Raw genomic sequence first — 21864 nt, 5'->3', positions numbered from 1 at the left:
ATTACACACATGCCAATTGGCTGCCATTGACAGATAGGCACATACTTTGTCATTCCAAATGGACACCATTCCCTCTGATATCTAAGCTAGGTTTCTTGGTTTCCTGCTTCTCACTTCCGTCTCTCTTCTAAGGCAGTTAGTTCTCAAACTTTTCCTAAGTCTGACTTTCCATTTCTTTAGTTGTTTTGACATTTAAAGCTGATAGCATGTTATATATAACTTATTTCTAACTCTGTGAAGTGCTATAGAGATGATTTCCTTCCATTTTACAGATGAGGAGACTAAGATGGCCTAAATGACTTGCTCTGAATCACAGAACTCTTTAATGCTGAAGCACTGGTACCCATCTCTCTCTCTCCCATTTCAGCCCTCTATTCACTAGACCAAAGTACCACTTATTGTGGTAGATGGTGTGTTGCATTCAAAGTCAATAAGACCTGGGTTCAAATCTTGTTCTTGACACTTAATAGCTATCTAATAGGACAAATGATTTCATCTTTGTACCTCTCCAGGAATCATTTACTAAAGATAGATGAGTTGTCTTGATGAAGGAAGCTTCCACACTAGCAGATTCTTATGCTGATAAAAGGAAAAAAACCTTTCTCATAGTCATGTATTTAACTTCCCGACCTTTTCAAGATTCTCCACATTTTTCTTTAGCTGCTGAAACCAGAGAAAGGCTATACTAGCACTGAGTGTAATAACAAATGACTCTTAGACTTCTATAATTTCCTGCTCCTACTTGGAACAGTGCCTATATTCCAAATGGGCTTACAATTTTAACTGGAGTGCTACAGAGAGGACTTGTGGCCAGCTTGTTGTCCACTAGACTCGAATACCCTCTGGCTCCAACAGGATCTTGAATTTTGGAGCTGGCCACAGGCCCTGATAATTATCTAGCATAGCCATCTCACTTTGCAAGTGATTCAACAGCTCCTTTGTGTATCTTGGCTTCTCAAATCAACTCATGGACTCTTGGGTTGATTTCATTCTATTTTGTTTAGTTCTTTAATGAAGCAACTGCTACTGGTCAAGTACTGAGATTTTTTTGGAAAATCTCATGAGCTGAAATTCCTCACTGATGATTTAGGGGGAAAACAGTGGCCCCATGGGGCCCTTCACCAATATAGCAGCCCATGACAAGCCTCTGGGGCCATCCTTTGCTCCCATTGACTTCTTTACTACCTTTTCAGATTCCTGTTGCAAGGCTGCAGTGACTGCTTCCTCCAGCTCCTTCTGGGCTATACGTGTCCGTTCTTGCAATGCCTCTGACTGTTCTTTGGCCTGACGCAGCTTTTCTCTCAGGCTGCTCAGCTCATGGGGGCTCAGTTTAGTCTGGTTCTCCTCCAAGAACCCTTCAGTGTCTTTGATAACACTGGCAAAGGAGGTGGCATGGTTCTGGACATCCTTCTGCAGATCCTTATTATGTGAAAATGGGGTGGGGGAAAGAAGTAGTCCGTCTCAGTATCAATAAGCCACAAAATGGGGGAAATAACTTAGAGGAAAGTTATCAAATTAGGCAGCAACATGGGCATTCTAAAAGCACTGTTATCAATAGTGATAGGTAAAACAAGTAATCTGAAAACTATGAAGGTACTCAATAATTATCAGTTATGAATGCAAACAGAAGGAACCACAGACACAGATAAGCTTGAGATAAGCTGACCTTAGAATCCAAATGAAAGATTTTATATATATATATACATACACACACACACACACATACACTTACTTTCCTATGTTGAAAAGAATTTCTAAAATGACTTATCATTTTTTACACAGCTATTAGGTGATAATAAAGGAAGACAACTTAGGTACATTTTGTGTGAAAGAGACAGTCTGTGACTTCAGTTTCCTATTGGTGAGTCTCATCATACTAACCTATATAAGGACAACAGAATGGGAAATCTATTGTCTGATGACAGGTGTCTCTAGCAGGGCTGGGTAGGGGCCTATCTCTGTGGGAGAAGTTCCATCCCTCTGAACCAATACTGACCTTGATAGATTCTTGCTTCTGCTGCAGGGTAGAGAGGTCGTCAGGGCTGTCCCCTCCGATGTGGTGGCCTGTCAAAGCCCGCTCAGTTTGGCTTACCCAGGCACAAAGATCCTCCAGCCTCTGGTGGCATGTGCTCTGCTGTTCCTGTAGTGTCTGAAAGCACAGGTGACAGTCAGTGTCTGCCCCGTGAAGAGGCCCAAATAAAAATCAAGTCCTCAAAATGCAAAATGGAAAGGTTATAATGCAAGGTGGATGGGTGGGGTGAGATGGGACAAGCACAGAAACCATATTTGGAAAGCTCTCCTGGCCTCCCAGTCTGAGTGTCAGAGTCTGTGTGATGAGAACAACAAGGACATCCTGTTTATTGCATTTCTCCACCCCATCTCCAGCTGCTTAATACAGCCAGCTCTCTATTATCCAAGGCAAATGGGATTAAGGCCCCCAGATGTTGGAAATTCACATAGGATAAGGCCGAGCTGATAGTTTCAAGATTTTCCTTCATTAGAGCCCTGAGCTCCTTAATTGACAGCTTTGAGTTTTAGGCTCTTCCATTTTTCCTGCCCATCCTTTGAAGCTGATAAAGATTGAGAAAATAGACAATCACTACATGCCATATGTTATGAGATTTGTGATATGGAAAAGGAAATTTTCCAGCAATAATTTTTTCCCATTGACCACCTGCCCAATTATCCCCAGTGAATCACACAGACATGAGAGGCTTGGAGAGGTCCCTGGTCAGAGGAGCAGCTTCTGTGACTGGTTCCACCTGTAGACCCCACCTTTGCTGCATGACAAAAAAAGCACCAGACAGAGGAGGGATTGAGCATGATGTGTGTCTCTGACCATCTTTGTCCCTTTTTTACCCCCATTAAAACCAGTTCTGAACTGAGCACTCTTTTCTCACCAGTGTCTACCTCATGATGGTGCTCTAGCACCTACACTCACAAAGAGGTGCCCAGATTGGCACCCTCTCTCTCCCCCTCCTTTTAAGACAAACAATACAAGGATTCTGGAAGAGCGCTCCTAAGAGCTCTTCAACTGCAAAGAGGAATCTTCATGGGTTAGGATGAGTGCAGACTGAATCTGAAAAAAGCAAAGCAAACAGGTTAACACACACGTAGATATAGAGGAAGGCACAGCATTTCTTAAGGGGCTCAAGATTAACAGAGATTGTGGGGGTTAATTGTGCTTGTGAGAAAACCCCCATGCAGCTCTATCGCCCCCTGCAGTGCAGCAGCATCTTTAGGCAGGGCCCTGGCCAACCCTCGTTTGTTAGTCCCAGATGCCAATCCAGGTCCTGAGGGCATTTCCAGATCTGGCCCACTAGATGATCACCCCCCCCCCCCATCAGCTCAGTGAAAGCTTTTCTTTCATCTGTGCTCAAGTGCACCTTCAAACGCAGCTAACTGAAAGGCCCAACAGTAGGGAGACAACTATAAAAGTGTTTCTTGGTCTTCTCTAGGGGTTCTCGGCTTTTTCCACAAATAAGTTGAGGAATACAAATGGTTTGGACCCCAATTTACAAACTGGACCTAAGCCCAGAAAGGTGAAGTGACTTCCAACTTGTCTATCTGTTGAAATGACATTTATATAGTATTTTAATGCTTGTAAAATGCTTCCTATATACCACCTAATTTGATTCTTGAAGCAATCCTTCAACAACTGTGAAAGAGGTAATAAAGGGAGGCTCACAGAGGAACAGGGATCACTCAGGGATCCGTATGTATATAGGCAACCTACAGCTCTTCCTAAAAGAAGACCACATTGACTCTTGTCTTCTCCAGTAGTGAGATAACATATGGGAAGTAAGAAAAATTCATTGTCAATACTCTGGGATTGTTATATTAATAACAACAATGGTGACAAAACAGTGGAAATAATAAAAAGTGAAATCATTGGGAGATTTTGGTTTGTTTTAAGGTATTATGATGGAGAGACAGGTGGTGTAGGGCCAAGCACTGGATTTGGGAAGCAGAATGGAGTTCTGTACTTGAGTTAAGAGGCCTGAATTCTCCCAACACTGCCCTGTGCCCATGTAGCCTTACTCTGCTCCTCCTGGGAGATCCCTCTCCCCTCTCCTTTCCTCTCCCCATCCCTCTACCTTCAACTTACCCCCTTAAATTCTCATGCTGGTTAATTTTTATATCTGTCCCTGCCTGACCCTTTCAGTTCTTTTTTATGGGCTTGTCTTCCCTGTTAGAATATAAACTTTCTGAAAGTAAAAATTGTTTTTCTGTTTGTATTTGTATTATCAAGGCTGAGTATAGTATTTAGGTATATAGGAAGCATTTGTTAAATGTCTGTGAGACTGGAAGATTCAAGCCAATCTCTTCAACTTGCAGTTTTTTTTATCTGTAAAATGGGAGTCATCCTCTTTGTTTTTCTACTTCCCAGGAATGTTGTGAGGGTCAAATGAAAATCTTGCAAACAGTAAGCATGAAAGTACTATATGAACGTCAGTTACATAGTACAGCTGGGGCGCTTAAGCTTGATCCTGGCTCTTTTTCTTGGGAGGTATGTAACTATCAGCCAATCACTTCCCAGAAACTGAGTTTCAGGTAACCCAGTAGTAAAATGAGGACAACAATCCTCATATACCTCAGCTGAAATTGCTGCTGGGAGCTCTTCCATTATCATTCCTCTGTCATCTGTTATTCTTGTTAAGACTCCATCAAGTACCTTGAGAACTATAGAAATAATAGCTCCCCATTTCTAAAGCACTCTCCAGTTTGCAAACTGCTTTACAAATATTATCTTATTTTATCCTCCCAACAACCCTGGGAGGTAGGAGTTGGGATTATCCTTATTCAATAGATGAAGAAACTGAGACATAGAGTGGCTAAGGAACTTGCCTGCCTTCACATAGCCAGCAAGTCTCTAGGCAGGAATTGGAAGCCAATGTCCCTGACTCCAAGTCCAATGCTCTACCCACTATGCCATCTAACTTCCCTATTATTGTTCTACTAACGAAAAGCACTAGAATATGTCTAGTCATATGTGGTGGAGTCTTCTAATCATACTCTGAAAGGATGGAGGTGATCACTAATAAATTGCAGCCACATCTTTGAGATCAGACTGGGAGTGGTAATCAGAGAGCCTACAAGGAGAGAGCCTCTCCAAAGGCCTGACCTGGACCTGGGTAGCCTGAATAACTCGCTGAAGATGGCCCTGGAATGTATCCTTTTGGGCTGCTGCATACACTGTTAGCTCATGAAAGGCCTTCTGCAGCTCATTCAGAAGCCTCAGCAGCTTCCGGCTCTGTGGAGGGGCCAAATCCTGGGCATGCTCTGAGATGAAATACTGAATATCCAAAGCGAGAATGTCCAGCTGGGATCTCTTCTCAGAGAAGGGCTGTTTTAAGGCCTGAAAAAATACAAGAGAAAGATGAATGGGAAACGAACCTCCTCTTCACTGCTTTACATGAACAGCTATCCTGCCTTCCTTCTCAGTACAGAGATACCCTAGTTTAGGAACTAACTAAAGAGGCTTTTTTTTCCTGCTAAGCATGAAGAGCCAAACCCTGAGAGCCTCTTAATTCTAACTCCTCCGGACTCTTCATAGGGCACAATAACCTGCTTCTTTTTAACTTTTGTAATATTCTTCTCTAAAATGTAATATTCTCTTGTTGGGGTTTTCTTGGGGTCTCTGGAAGCAGCCTTCCTTTCAGTTCAGTAATCACCACAAGTAGAGCCAGGGATTAATTAGAATTATCCTTCGTCTCCTTCAAAGTCTTGTCTCCTTCATTTGGGGCTCAGCTAAGTTTTCTGGAAGCCTATCTCTCTCCTTGTTTCCAAGAGCTTAAGCTCCTGCCATCTTCTCTGGCTTCTGAATCTTCCCGACAGAATCCTGGCTGAGGCTCCCAGAGCTTCTACTGCTCTTGTCCTTTTGGCTCTGAGAGCTTCTCCCTTATATGTCCCCCACACCGAGCACACACCAATCATTATATCACTAAGAAACCATTATTTGTTGTGGGATTAAATCAGTGCTAAACTAGATTTAACTATTGTCTCCTCAATTCCACTCAGTACCTTGTTTCAAGTTCTGGCCCATAACAGAGGGCCATAACAACCTCCTTGTAGGATTAAATCATGGTTCATGCTGAACCATACAAAATTAGATAATTATTGTCTCTATCAATTCCACTGACTTAGTACCTTGTAAGAATCCTTTTAAGTTCAGAGTTCTGGCCCATAACAGATTTTGATATCCAAACACATTCAATGAGCTTAGGTGTTCACTAAGTGCTTAAATCCAAAACAATCAAGACTCCAAACAGATCATTTCTGTTTGGCTTTGAAATACATTAGGCCCTTTACTGTTTCTTTCCTTTTAAAATTCAATTTCATGAATGAATAAAAGGCAGTGTGCCAAGAGTTGGGGGTCAAGATCAAAAAGAGTCAGTTTCTGCCCTCAGAGAGCTTATATTCTAACAGGGAAAGGCAATTCATATTGGGAAGACAGGATAGGGAAAAGAAGTTTTGTTGTAGAGTGTTAAAATGGGAGTACTCAAACAGTGATAGACAGACAGTAAGACAGTAGGACAGCTGGGTAGCATGTGAAATTAAAACAAACTAACATTTGTATAGCACTTTAAAGTTTATAAAACACTTTAAATACATGATCTCATTTGAGCTTTACAACAACCTCATGAGGTAGGTATAATTATGATATCCATTTAAAGATGAGGAAACTGAGGCTGAGAAAAATGAAATGACTTATTTAGTATCACACAATCTGTCCTCAAGTTTTCCAGTTTTCAAGTTCAGTGCTTCAGTGCCCTGCCAACCTAGCCAATCTATTATCTCAGAAGATACTTGAAATTCAGAATGTTATTTCCCTGGTAATGGTATACTAGAGGCAATTATGGAGGCATAGCGGACAGTCTGCTGAACTTGGGAGTCAGGAATACTGGATTCAAATCCCAAATCAAACGTTTACTGGTTGCATGACCTCAGGAAAATCACTCCATCTGCCTCTCACCTTCAGTTTTCTCATCAGTAATATAAGGCAAGACAATGGAACTAGCTCATAGCATTGCTGTGAGAATCAAGTGAGATAAGGTATGTAAAGGACTTTGAAAACATTAAAATACCAGCTATTATTATTATTTCCTACATGATTAAGTTTTGAAGTTGCTAACTGGTGAAGGGTTGTCAGAGACTGATGAAGCACTGCAGATAAATGAGAGCTCACTAGGTTTCTAGAAATGCTGGCTGGAAGGGGTCTGAGAGGACTTTTCCAGAGAACTAAAGAAGGAATGACATGATTAAGATCATAAGTAAATCAGTGGTAGATTCACAGTTCAGGGCTCTTTCCTTTATGCTTTCCATAGTCATTGATGTTGCTGCTACACTTTGCATGAGGGATAATATACAGATTTCTCCTGTGACACATGCCTTACAGTCTGAATGTAGAGAAGAAGGGCCAAAGATGACAACTGCCATTTCCTAAGTGATAGACTTCAAATATATTTGGCTGACCTCCTTCAATGAGCCCAGGCCCAATGTACATTTTTGCAAGGCCACCAGAAGTAAAACAGAGACTGAGAAAAATGCAGTGATCTGGAATCAGAGCTAACATTTTTGTACCAGGGTTAACACTGAACCAGAACTAAGGCAGCAGGCTGATTCAGATACTCAGCTCTGGTGATAATGTCTGGTCTAATGTATATTTCTGGGAAATTATCACTTGGAGTGGGAAATCCCGAGAGGAATGATATCTGCAAAGTTCCACATGCCTACTAATATTCAAATAGAAAAATTAAATAGATTTGATATCAAACAGGAAATAAAAAGTCACCCTGGGGTACTAATGACACATGGTAAAATTTCATTTTAATTAACAATAGCTCACATTTCCATACCACCATTGTGTTTAAAAAATGCTTCTTTCTGACCAATAATAGGCAAATGCCCTTGGATATCAGGCTACCTGTCAGAGGTGAACTCTAGTCTGGAATCAGGCCTGTAAGCCATTTCCCAGCCAGCATTAGTATTTCACCACCGCCCCACTTCCTTTTCCAATTCCTATTCTATTCTATTTTCTTTTCCTATTCTATTTTCCTTTTCTAATTCCTATTAGAATGTCAGCCCTTTGAGGGAAGGCACTGTCTTACTGTATAGATTTATATTACAAGTATTTAGCACAGTGCCTGACTTAATAACCACCTCTTCTTGGATCCTAACTGTTTTTAGATTTAAAAAATGCTTTCCATACATTAATCCTTACAACACTCCAGTTATTAATCAACAAGTATTCACTGAGCACATATGTGTCATGTACTGTGTTAAGTGCTTAATTAATAGATAGTGCAAGTATTATTATTTCCATTTGAGATGAGAATATTGAGGCTCAGAAAGATGAAGTGATTTGTCTAAAGTTATAAAGCCAATATATGATGAAGGTCTCTTAGCTCCATGTTTCTTCTTCCCTCACGTTATACTCTTCTGAAGAGCAGTTCTTAATGGAAAGAGAAAAAGATAAACACTCCAAGGGAAAATTAAATGCATGAGGAACTGAAAGTCAGGCAATACCTCATATTCCTGAAGTTGGTTATTCATGTCAGTAGCATCTGATACACTGACATTCTCCCTGTTGTACAGAAAGTGACTGGTTTCATTAATCCAGGTCCCTAATTCTTGAAGTTTGCCCTGTAGCACTTCATGTTGGTTCAAGATTTTAGCCTACAGAAAAAAAAACAGGGTCAGAGAATTATAATTATAATCCATGTCCAGACTTTTTTGGGCCTGTGATTTGGCTGTAAAGAATAATCCTACCTTTTCCGTGTCCACACTGTTCTGGAGGCTGAGCAATCTGGGGGTCCATGAGTCACTCACAGACCTAAAAGACTTTTGAAGATTTTTGGCATCTTTTTCTAGGGCCTTCAGCAACTGAGCAGGGACTTCCTGGGGTTGGTTGGTCATAATCTCATTAACACACTCCAGTTCTCGATTTACCAGGATGGACAGATCCTTTAGCTCTCCATCTAGGACCTATAAGCAAGAAAGAAAATTAATTCCATATGTCCCCAAGGAATGAAAACAAAGGAAAAGTATGAAGGAACCACAAAAGGAAGAAAAAGCACAGGATTATCTTGAAGGTCTGCATTAAAAGAAGGTGCCAAAGACAACAAAAGTGTTTTAACAACTATCTGGGGGGTTAGAAGAGGAAAAATGACAATTGGCAAGCTCTGCCTTGCATGAGATGGGTGAGTTTAATAGACAAGAGAAAGCAGGCAGGGTTGCTTAACTATCTGCTCCCTAGCCAGGCTTCTTCCACACTGCTCTTCATAAGTTTATAATTTTTAATGATATAGCTTTTCTCAGCTAGATTTAAGATTGTTCAAATTTCTAACTTTGCAGGCATATTTTGACTCAAGGTAATTCTTGTCAAAGCTGTCCAACAATGAAACAGGCTATCTTAGGAGATAGTACTTTCAATGGAGACCTCATTACCTACTCTAATTCCTTTAATCTCTTTCTTGACACTTATTGCTGAGGCTAGTGTTTCTAATACAATATTGACTAATAATGGTGTTAGTGGGTAACCTTGTTTCACTCCTGATCTTAATGGAAAAGGTTCCAGTTTATCTCCATTACATATGATAATATGGCAAGGTACAATTGACAGAATCCTGGACTTGGAATGTTGAAAACCTAGGTTCAAATTTTACCTCAAGTAGGGGGAATGAAGGGCCTACAATATGCCAAACACTGTCCCAAATACTTTATAAATGTTATCTAAATGCTTTATACCTGTGTGGGTCCTTGGGCAAATTATTTGAGTAAGTTCTCTCAGTTTCCCCCTTTGTAAAAGGGATAAGATAACAATAGCACATATCATTCATTTCACAGAGTTGTTGAAAAGATCACATAGAGAATGCACATAAAGAAATGTACTACAAGCCTTAAAGTGTTTATAAATGTCAGTTAACAGAATCTTCCATACCTAGTAGGGGATGGAATGAGCCTTTATGAGGAATGCTAACAATGAGATTTCTGTTCAAATACAAGAATCTGATGCCACTTACAATCTAAGACTTTAGAAAAGAATCTTTCCTCATCATTCCATAGTATTCCATCCTCAGGATTTTGTTGGTTTTTCATTGCCCCATTTTGTGAATTTCCCAAGTCTATAGCATCTTTATTGCAATGAGCATGAAAGGCAAGGAAAAAGATAAAATGTCATCCCTTTGTCATACATAGGAAACAGGTAGTAGGAAGGTTTATCTGGAATGGAGAGTGCATGATAGTAATATATAGCAAGCCTGGAAGGGTGATAATAGTCAGCAAGCATTATATGTAATGGAGATAAACTAGAAGCATTCCCAGTAAGATCAGGGATGAAACAAAGTGGCCCACTATCACCACCTATCACCACCATTCAATACTGAACAGGAAATGTTAGCTTTAGTAATAAGAGAAGAAAAAGAAATTGAAGGAGTTAAGAGTATGTATCATTTTTGCAGAAGATATGATGGTATACTCAGAAAATCCTAGAGAATTAACTAAAAAACTAGTAGAAACAATTAACTTTAGTAAAACTGCATGATATAAAACAAACCCACATAAATCATCAATGTTTCTATGTTACCAATAAAATCCAGCAGCAAAAGACAGAAAAATAAATCTCATTTAAAATAACTGTAAATAATAGAAAATAGTTCAGTGTTTACCTGCCAAGACAAAAGCTGGAACTATACGAACACAATTACAAAATTATTTTCACACAAATAAAGTTAGAGCTAAATAACTGAAAGACTATCAAGTGCTTATAGTCAGGCCAGGCTAATATAAGAAAAATGATAATTCTACCTAAATTAGTCTACTTTTTCATTGCTATGCTAGTCAAAATGCCAAGACATTACTTTATAGAGCTAGAAAAAATAAAATTCATTTGAAAGAACAAAAGGTCAAGAATTTCAAGGGAATTAATGAAAAAAAAATGCAAAGAAAAGTCGTCTAGCTGTACCAGATTTAAAACTATATTATAAAGCAGCAGTCATCAAAACCATTTGGTATTGGCAAAGAAATAGAGTATTGGATCAGTGGAATAGGTAATGTTTATAACACACAATAGTCAATGACTATAGTAATCTAGTGTTTGATAAATCCAAAAACACTATTTGAAAAAAATTGCTGGGAAACCTGGAAAATAGTATGACAAAAATTAGGCATTGACTTTTACCAAGATAATTCTAACATGGGTTCATGATTTAGACATAAAGGGGGATGCCATAAACGAATTAGGAGAACAAGGCATAGTCTCTCTTTCAAATATGTGTAGAAGGGAAGAATTTATGAAAGAAGAACTAGAGAATATTATAAAATGCAAATCAGAATAATTCTGAACAAAACCAATGCAGCCAAGATTAAAAGGGAAGCAGAAAACTGGGAAAAAATTTTACATCCAGGGTTTCTGATAAGATTTTCTTTTCTTTTTTCCTTTTTTTTTTTTTTTTTTTTTTTTTTTTAAATTAAAGCTTTTTACTTACAAAACAGATATATAGGCAATCTTTCAACATTGACTCTCGCAAAGCCTTCTGTTCCAAATTATCCCCTACTTCCCACTACTCCTTCCCCTAGATGGCAAGTTGTCCAATATATGTTAAATATGTTAAAATATATGTTAAATCCAATATATGTATACATATTTATACAGTTACCTTGCTACACAAGAAAAATTGGATCAAGAAGTTAAAAAAAAAAAAACTGGCAAAGAAAACAAAATGCAAGCAAACAACAGAAAGAGTGAGAATGCTATGCTATAGTCAACACTCAGTTCCCATGGTCCTCTCTCTGGGTGGAGATGGCTCTCTTCATCACTGACCAATTGGAAATGGTTTGAATCATCTCATTGTTGAAGAGAGCCATACCCATCAGAATTGATCATCGTATAGTCTTGTTATTGCAATGTATAGTGATCTCCTGGTTCTACTCATTTCACTTAGCATCAGTTCATGTGAGTCTCTCCAGGACTCTCTGAAATCATCCTGCTGGTCATTTCTTACAGAACAATAATATTCCATAACATTCATATAAAAAGGTCTCATTTTCAAAATAGAGAATTGACTCAAGTTTATAAGAATACAAATCATTCTGCAGTTGATAAATGGTCAAAAGATATGAACAATTTTCAGATGAGGAAGTTAAAACCATTTCTGATGATGTGAAAAAATGCTCTAAATCACTACTAATTAGAGAAATGCAAATTAAGATAGCTCTGAGATGACAGGAAAAGATAACGATAAATGTTGGAGGATTGTGGGAAAACTGGGACACTAATACATTGTTCATGAAGTTGTGAAATGATCGAATCATTCAGGAGAACAATTTGGAATTATGCCCAAAGAGCTATCAAATTGTGTATATCCTTTGTTCCAGCAGTACTGCTACTGGGCTTATATCCTAAAGAGATCTTAAAAAAAAAAAAAAAAGAAAAAAAGGACTCACATGTGCAAATATGTTTGCAGCAACCCTTTTTATAGTGGAAACTAAGTGGATGCCTATCAGTTAGGAAATGGCTAAATGAGTTATATGATATATGACTGTAATGGAATAGTATTGTTCTATAAGAGATGATGGAAAGATGTACATGAACTGATGCTAAGTGAAGAAATAGACCAGGAGAACAATGTACCCATCAACAAGATTATGTGATGATCAACTGTGATGGACTTAGCTCTTTTCAACAATAAGGTAATTCAATACAATTCCAATAGACTTGTGATATTAAGAACCATCCGCATCCAGAGAGAGACCTATAGAGAATGAATGTGGATCAATGAATAGTATTTTCACACCTTTTTTGTTGTTGCTGTTGTTTACTTGTATTTTTTCCCCCTCTAATTTTCCCCCTTTTGATCTGATTTTCCTTGTGCAGCATGACAAATGTAGAAATATGTTTAGAGGAATTGTATGTTTAATCTATATTGAATTGCTTGCTGTCTAGGAGAAGAGGGAAGAAAGAGAAAAATATGGAACACAAGGTTTTGAAAGGGTAAATGTTGAAAACTAGTTTTGCATGTATTTTGAAAAATAAACAACTTTTTTTTTTTTTTTTTTTTTTAAAGAAGGGTGTTACCTGTCAGATTGGCTAAGATGACAGGAACAAATAATGATGAATGTTGGAGGGGATGTGGGAAAACTGGGACACTGATACATTGTTGGTGGAGTTGTGAAAGAATCCAGCCATTCTGGAGAGCAATTTGGAACTATGCCCAAAAAGTTGTCAAACTGTGCATACCCTTTGACCCAGCATTGCTGTTATTGGGATTATATCCCAAAGAAATACTAAAGAGTGGAAAGGGACCTGTATGTGCCAAAATGTTTGTGGCAGCTCTTTTTGTAGTGGCTAGAAACTGGAAGATGAATGGATGTCCATCAGTTGGAGAATGGTTGGGTAAATTATGGTATATGAAGGTTATGGAATATTATTGCTCTGTAAGAAATGACCAGCAGGAGGAATACAGAGAGGCTTGGAGAGACTTACATCAACTGTTGCTGAGTGAAATGAGCAGAACCAGAAGATCACTATACACTTCAACAACAATACTGTATGAGGATGTATTCTGATGGAAGTGGAAATCTTCAACATAAAGAAAATCCAACTCACTTCCAGTTGATCAATGATGGACAGAAATAACTATACCCAGAGAAGGAACACTGGGAAGCGAATGTAAATTGTTAGCACTACTGTCTATATACCCAGGTTACTTATACCTTCGGAAGCTAATAATTAATGTGCAACAAGAAAATAGTATTTACACACATATATTGTATCTAGGTTATATTGTAACACATGTAAAATGTATGGGATTACCTGCCATCGGGGGGAGGGAGTGGAGGGAGGGAGGGGATAATTTGGAAAAATGAATAAAAAAAATTAAAAAAAAAAAAAAAAAAAAGGGTGTTGATGATGGGAAGAGTGATATTAGCTAACATTTATATAGCACTCAGTCTGTGCCAGGCACCATGCTAAGTGCTTTATAATCATTGTCATTTAATCTTTATCACAATCTTGGGAGGTCAGTGTTATCATTCTCCTCTTAAGATGTGGGAACTGAGGCAAACTGAGGCTAAGTGATTTACCCAGAATCACACAACTAGCAAGTGTCAGGTTTGAGTGCAGGTATTCCTGACTCTAGGCCTGGACCTCTATCCACTGTGCCTCCTAATCAGATCATGATGGATTTTAAATGCAAAATCTGAGTTTTTAATCTGCTCCTTGAAGCAATAAGGCATCACTGGAGTTTCTTGAGCAAGGGAGTGACAAATATTTTCAAAGTAACATGTCTGTGGGTCAAAACAATCCAAAACTACAATGGCCAAAAAGCAGCTTTAACACTACCAGAGATCAAGTACTATGAGATTTTTGTTTCTACTTTAGAGGCTCCAAGCTATAGAAGCTTGCTGATCCTGAAAAGGGTTACCCAGAAACCCCCCTTCAGACATAGAAATCTAGAAGTAAGACTAAACCCAAATCTTGTGAATTATCTGTTATTCTCTGCCTGAACTCTAGGACAAACCTAATAGGAACCTTAGAACCAGATGGAAGCTCAGTGAACTTACCTTTGCCTGGCGCAACTGGTCCTGCAATTCTGCTAGGTTCAATTCTGCTGGACAGATCTGTTTGATTCTCATCTCGATATTCCGAAGAAGAGAGAGATAAGACACCAGGTGTTCATCATATTCCAAACAGAGCCGGCGACTATACACCGTCTGTGGAACCAAAAGCAAAACTACTCAAACAAGTTCCCTCAGGTTCAGTTTTTCCTTTCTAAAGAAAGAAAGATTTTCATAAAGACACTGAAAGAAAACTCAGAGATACAGACTTATGTTTCCCTTCTACTAGAGAGTCATTTCAAATAAGTGACAAATTGTAGTTTCATAAATCTTCAGTTATCAAGTCATTACTATAAACTCAGAAGCAATGTTTTAGCAAACATCAATTTTTCCAAAGATACCCTGCCTTTGGGTAGCACTGCCATAAGTTATCACATTATTTTCAATTTTAAAAAATCCCTATTTTGAAAATTTTGCAAAGTTTTGCAGAAGGGCATGCTAAACCACTGCCTTAATTCCCTAAAACAATTTCTTGGACAGGAGATGAGCCCTGTCAGGAAGGAATGTGATGTGGTGTAGTGGAAGGGTCACTGGATCAGAATGGAATATGAATCTCCATTCTAACAACTACTAGCCATGCCACAAGAAAAGAGAGCAATATGGTATACTCAAAGGAATATTAGTCTAGTAAACAGAAAATACAGTTCAAATCTAAGTTTAATTGCTTACTAGCCTGGTAACAGTGGATAAGTGATTTCATCTCTCTCTGGGACTCTTTTTCTACAGCTATGAGATGACTAGGTCTCTATAATCCTAACTTTCTCCATACAGTTTATGTATGGAGTCTTTGAGACTTAGTTTCTTTTTCTATAAAATTCACATAATACATGCATTAGAACTATTTCACAGGGTAATGTCATGTGTAAAGTCTTTGGTAAATTTAGAGAGCTATTAGTAATAACTTATCTCAGAGAAAGAACTACTGGGCAGACTCTATGTATATTATATATACAATTATTATATGCACAAACACACATTGATCAACATCTAATTCTGCCGAATTAAACTGCTAGTAATTCAAACGTGGCCAAAATTTAAAATGCACGCGCCAAAGTCAAACTTACTTTGGTTGCTTTGAAGGGTTCTTGGTCCATGTCTTCAATTCTCTTTCCTTCTGGTGAAGTTACCAAGAGAGACTGTTCATTGCTAGAGCTCAGAATCACCTTCTCCTGTCCTGTTTTCTCTTCCAGATTCCCTGCTTGGGCTGATGCCAACAATACTGGCTTTTCTCCATTATTCTTTGGACCAGACCTAGACTTAGCTCTAACAGTCCCAGTGCCCTTCTCAGGTCCCCTCAGTACTTCTCTAGCCATATCTTGGAGTGGCTTCTTTGGTGTAAAGTGTACTAAAGATCTGGCAGATTCCTCAGTCTCTTCTTGGAATTGTTTTTCTTTAAGCTTAAGGATCACAGAAGATCCCTGGTTAACTTTGGTGCTCTCTTCAACTATTTTTTCAAATAACACTGTTTCTGGATGAATCACTGTGGGGGAAGTCAGATGTGAAATTTTCTTACCTATTATTTCCTGACCTCTTATTTGTTCAGATTTGAAAATTCTGCCAAGCGTTTCATTATTTTTGTTATCTTCTTGCAAAAGAACACTTTTTTCTAGAAATCCCAAACCCCTAGTTTCCTGTATGCTTGCTCCTGAGGCTGTAACTTCCAAAATTTTAAAAGGTATTGGTGAGTCAAAAGTTGTATGTTGCTGTGGCCTTTCTTTGGGAGCATCAGATAAGGATATAGCCATGTTTTCTTGATCTCCAAAAGAGACAGAGGAATTCTCTAGTGACTTTACTGGTTTGAAAGTCACGAAAGTATCTACATCTTGGGTGCCTTCTTTAATTGCTTCTGTGGACATAAACTGGGGGACTATGTTCTTTGATGTATCAGTTAAAGAAAAATTCTGACTGATATGTGAGTCTTTCTCTCTTTCCTGTACTATTACCTCTTTTGCTTGTAGGTTTTCCTGGAAATCTTGTTCCTCTTTGGCAATCATCTCTTGAGAAAACTTTGCTTCTGGGACAAGTACTGCCATGCATGCCTGATCACTTTCTTTTGCATTCAGTTCTTTTTTTCTTTCCCTTTCCACATCAGTAGTGCTTGGTTTCCCCATAGTAAGATCAGTCAGTAACTTATCTAAAATTCCATTCTTTGATTCTTGTATCTCTGAAGTCAGTGATACGTTGTCCTCTAGAGTATATCTGTCTTTCTTATGTTGGGCTCTTTCTACTTGAACAACTACTTCTTGACTTGAATCGGTTCTTTTCTTGTCTGTGTTTTTCCAAACTATCAGTTTCATCTCTTCAGGAATATCAGGACTCTGAATTTCTATTTCTTCTACACCATAATTATAATCTTCTGGATGAGGCCATTTCACAACCATCTGATTTAAGAAACTGTCCTCAAAATTCTGAGAAAGTATAATTTTGGTGGAATCAATAGAATCTTGAGAAGTACTCCTCTCACTCTGATCCAATGACTCATATTCCTCTGATGAAAGTTCCTTGACTTCTAGATCTTCTACAGCCCCTCCTAAGATTTCTGCTCCCTGAACACCTTCAAGAACCCTTACTTTAGTTTTTTCTTCTGTAGTCCTATACATTTTTTCTATTTCTTCTTGGTTTTCATAATAACTCACTTCAGGTGCCTGATTATAAATAGCCATTATTTCGCTCCTTGGAAATTCATAAGATTCAATTGTTGTTTGAATTTCAATCTGTGAGCTGTCATTTATTCTTTGAATATCTGTCTGAATAGGAGCTAACAATTCAGGATGAATTAATTCTCTTTCAGCAGCTTCTATTAAAGTTACTCTTCTGCCACTAGAAACATCAACAATTCCTCCATTCAATATCTGATGAGTTGCAATTACTCGGACCATTTTTTCATCCACCAACTTTTGTTCCAAAGCTGACTTTAATGATAGTCTTTTGCCTGTAGCAATATCCAAAATTCCACCAGTATCTGCCTGTCCTTCTAGTACTCTCAACATAGGCACAAGTTCTACTTTTCCAAGTTGGGCTGCTTCAGACAAAGTGAGCTGTTTACCAGTGATTCCATCTCTGACATCTGAGAAAGGAATTATCTCTAGATATCTCTGTCCAGATTCAATATCAATCTTGCATTTTTTAATAAGTTCTGAATAGGGGACAATCTTGCAGTTCTCAGAATCTATAATACCATGCATCATTTCAGAAGACAATGTGGCTTCACTGGATGAGAGTCCTGTTTTTACAGCTTCTGACAAACTCAGTCTTTGGCCAGAAACAGGGTCTACCAAACTTCCACTTAGGGCTTGAATTTCTTGGACTTGATTTGTAAATTCTCGGGTAACAAGACCGATTGCTATGGCCTCAGGGAGGGAAATAAAGGACTTTGTTTGAGGATGAGTAAATTGATGAAGGCATATGTTCTCAACTTGTTTGAGTTCTTTGGACAAATCTCCATCAATTAAACCATGTTCAATGGCATTATCAACAGTGAGTCTCATTCCAGATGCATGGTGAATGATTCCTCCATCTACCACCTGTTTAGTTAACAATTGAACGGCTTCTTCTCTCTCCAAAACACCTTTGCTAATAGACTGAACAATTGTTAAAGGAATTTTGGTTTTGGGATCTATAATTCCATTTGTTTCAAACTGTAAACTAATCAATTTCTGCTTGGTTATCTTCTCAGAGTCTTTACCTTTGGTAGCTTTCTCTAAGCATATAAGTTCTCTCTGATCAGCACTATCCACCAAACCAAGGTTTGAAGCCAAAGTTACTGAGACTTTTTTATTTCTCTTCAGATCAACAATTCCCCCAGTCACCACTTGCCCCTCTAAAATCCTTGTGGCTGTTTGCTTGTCTAGTAATCCAACCCTGACAGCATCTCTCACAGAGCAGATAGTATTAGTATGGGGATCTAAGACACCACTTATGGTTTTATCTGACATGAAAACCTTCTGTAAGAGATTCTCATTCATTAAGCCTTCATCAATAACTTCCTCTGTTGTCAAAGATTCACATGTTTGAGAATCAAAGAAGCCTCGGAACATTTTCATCTTTTCCATAAGTTTTACCGCAGTGTGGCTTGGCACTATGCCACAAGCCACTGCCTCATTTAACAGGAGCTTCTGGCCCATCTCATCATGATAGATTCCCCCATCTTCTAACTGTGCTGATAACATTTTTAAGGTAGCATCTTCACTTGGCTCTAAATGATGATCTAGTAATGATGACACTTCTATAATACTACCAACTGACATACTTTCCCTATCTCTTTTTACCATCTTCATCAGACTTTCATTTGCCATTGTTCTTTTTCCTAGGTTCTGCTTTTGGCCATTACTTTTTTCTCCTTTTACTAATTCACTCACTGTTTTTTCATTTTCCAATAAATGAAGAGCCTTACTATTTGAGGGCTTTATTTCTGATTCTGGATGCAAAGTTCTCTTTTCCTGGGATTCTGATTGTTCACTTTGAGGTTTTAGAAGGTCTCTTCTAATTTTTCCCAAAACATCTGCTTCTTTTTCAGTACTAGATATGATCCCTTGTTCTTGCTGCAAAGTAGATACAGTCTCAGTTAGAGTTCTCCTATTTTTCCTTCTTATTGGTTCAGCAGATAAGGGGTCTTTGTCAACTAAAATTTGAATACCCACAACTTTTTCACTAGAATACAATTCTTTTGGCTCTTTTTTCTTGATTACAGAATTTTGTCTTTGCTGTTCTGGTTCAGTGTTAACTATGTTCTTACGATCACCAAGATTTGGAATTCTCATTTCTTGATCCTCTGGAAATGACTTTTTTCCAAATTCCTCTAAATTAGAGGGGCTAACTTCTAAAATTGTCCTTTTCTTTTTTGTTTGACTATCTGTTGTTGGCTGTTCTTTTGAAGATTCCTCTTTCAGGACAAACTGTAATTCTTTTCGGCTTATACTTAAACAATTCCCTGTGTCAATTTCAATTTCACAATGTCTTATGTTGGCCAAGTTTCTTATTTCTCTGGGAGCCTCTGGACTTTGTGGGCTAGTTTCACAAGTTTGTAGTGATTGACCATGAGAAGTTTTTCTTTGTCCTAGTGTAAGGAATTCCACCAGTCTTTCATCTAACAGAAGCAGTCTGTGTCCACTATGCACATCAATATAGCTGTGAGTCATCAGATGAAACAGGAGCTTCTCATGATCATTTCTTGGTACATGTGCACTTTGGTCTTCACTATATAGTGGGGCTGCTGCCACAGTACTAACACCCAATGTACTTCTTTCTAAAGAGTCTGCCAATTGCATACTGGGCATCACATCAGGTAGGCAAATAGATTTTAAGTTCTTGGCAATGTCTTTGTCCAAGATGCCTTTCTCAACTGCTTCCTTCCAGGACCAAATTTCTGTGGTTGCTGGTTGAAAAAGAGCCTTGATATATTGCCTGTTGCTAAGAATTTTGTAAGCTAGCTCAGTAGAAAGGATACCTTGTTCTAGGGCATTAGCAATTGAGAGGATCTCCCCAGATTCAGGCCAAAGCAACCCCATAAAAGACCAAAGGGACTGGAGAATCACAAGGGCCATCTTAGAGGCTATTAAATCTTTCCTCACTGCTTCATCTACTGTCAGCCTACACCCTGTGACAGTATCTATGATGCCCCCTGTCTGCAGCTGTCTGATGAGGATGGCACAGGCCATATCCTGGTCAATCAAATTATATCTTACAGCTTCATCAACTGTAAGGCGATGTCCTGTTCTGGGGTCTACAATGCCACCTGCAAAAAGCTGAGCTTCCAATAATCGAACAGTAACTTGTCGATCAATCAGTCCCTCCTGCACAGCACGAAAAATGCTAACCTTCCTGCCTGATTTCAAGCTCACCATTCCCCCTGCCAGTTGTTTGACAGGCAGTAGTCTTAGCCCTGAATCTTGCTGAATAATACATCTCTGCATGAGATCGAGTAGACTGATTTTCTCAGCCGTATTGGGATCAATCAAATTTTTACAAGATCTGAGGCGAGACTCTATCTTTGACTGGAGCTGTACTGTGGTGAGTCCTTGGTAAGAAGCTTCTTTCACGCTGATCTGCTTTTCAGTGGGAGAGAAAGGAAAACTTCCAGTAGCCAGGTGAACTTCTAAGATTTTCATTCCAACTCTCTCACTGATTATTCCCTTTTCCATTGCTTCAACAACAGGAAGATAACCTTTGCCTTCAGAAAGAATGTTCACTGAGATTTGGGCATCTTCTAATTCTTGAAGAAGTTGGCAAGTCTGTTGATCAATAAGGTTTCTGGACAAACCTTCCTTCAAAGAGAGTTTTTCATTGGTCTCAGGGACATCCAGTCCAGACATGATAACCTGGGCTTCCAAGAGCACCAACCCCGTTTCTTGATCAATCAGGCCCTTTTGCATGGCCCTGAAGATGGGAAATTTTTCCACTGTGCCCAGGTCAATCACCCCAGCTACTGTTCTGCTCCCCTAAAAATAGTAAATAAGGAAAATAAGAATAAAAGTAAAGAAGAAAAGACATTTAAAGTACTTTAATGCATAAAAGTCAAAGGTATCTCAGCTCAGATTAGAATAAATGCCACATGTAGGAGAGAGCTTATTCCAAAATAGAAATATTTTCTAACATGCATGGGGTTTACTAGGTTGTAAATTCAGTCAGCAGACTGGGATGGGGCTGATAAAGACAGATATGAGGATACATTGAAGAATTCACTTTACAATATTCCACGGTGAAAAGCAATAAGCACACCAAGAGTAAATATGGTAAGATCATCAAACAATCTACAAACATACTCAGAGAGCTTTTTTGCTTTCTCATTAACAGTTTCGAAAAAAGAATAATTCAGACCTTGACACGAGATATATTTTTGGAAACATTACTAGACTGGGACTCAGAAGATCTAGGCTTATGTCTTAGCTCTGTGTGACTACAGAAAAGTCTTTTAAACTTCCTGGGCTTATTTCAGTATCTGTAGAATGGGATTTCTGTCTCATAGGATTGTGGGGAGGATTAAGTAAAAAATATATAAAATACTTTGTAACCACAGGATATTATAAAATTATTATCATGTAACAACTTCCCAATACTTTCTATCTAGTTTTTGCTTTCCATGAATAAGGCTCTCACAATAGTCAAAAGTTCCACAGCACCAATTATACTAGAATTGGTCTATAGAAAAAGAACAAATTTAGGCAGCCCTGCAGCAGTGAAGCAGAAATGGTCCCAATGGAGCTCTGCCTCCTTCTGACGTCAGTTCATTTAGCTATTTGGTAATGA

The 21864-nt window shown here is 38.5% G+C and overlaps 1 protein-coding gene across 8 annotated transcripts in view; it reads right to left on the bottom strand.

The window, feature by feature from the left end:
- MACF1 (microtubule actin crosslinking factor 1) overlaps nucleotides 1–21864 on the bottom strand; it is a 255446-nt gene that overhangs the window by 132955 nt on the left and 100627 nt on the right. For all 8 annotated transcript variants that reach the window (XM_074305230.1, XM_074305222.1, XM_074305225.1 and 5 more), the window contains 7 exons: nucleotides 15684–21056; nucleotides 14566–14715; nucleotides 8773–8988; nucleotides 8530–8679; nucleotides 5126–5359; nucleotides 1997–2149; nucleotides 1186–1419 (listed from right to left, as the gene is read on the bottom strand). In XM_074305230.1, the coding sequence (XP_074161331.1) occupies nucleotides 1186–1419; nucleotides 1997–2149; nucleotides 5126–5359; nucleotides 8530–8679; nucleotides 8773–8988; nucleotides 14566–14715; nucleotides 15684–21056 (6510 nt within the window). The remainder of the gene's footprint in view (nucleotides 1–1185; nucleotides 1420–1996; nucleotides 2150–5125; nucleotides 5360–8529; nucleotides 8680–8772; nucleotides 8989–14565; nucleotides 14716–15683; nucleotides 21057–21864) is intronic.

This window comes from Sminthopsis crassicaudata, chromosome 3 (assembly GCF_048593235.1).
Source record: "Sminthopsis crassicaudata isolate SCR6 chromosome 3, ASM4859323v1, whole genome shotgun sequence".
In the NCBI taxonomy this organism is placed as follows: domain Eukaryota; kingdom Metazoa; phylum Chordata; class Mammalia; order Dasyuromorphia; family Dasyuridae; genus Sminthopsis; species Sminthopsis crassicaudata.
Note: the sequence above shows the minus strand (reverse complement) of the source record. Positions and strands in the feature narration are given on the sequence as shown.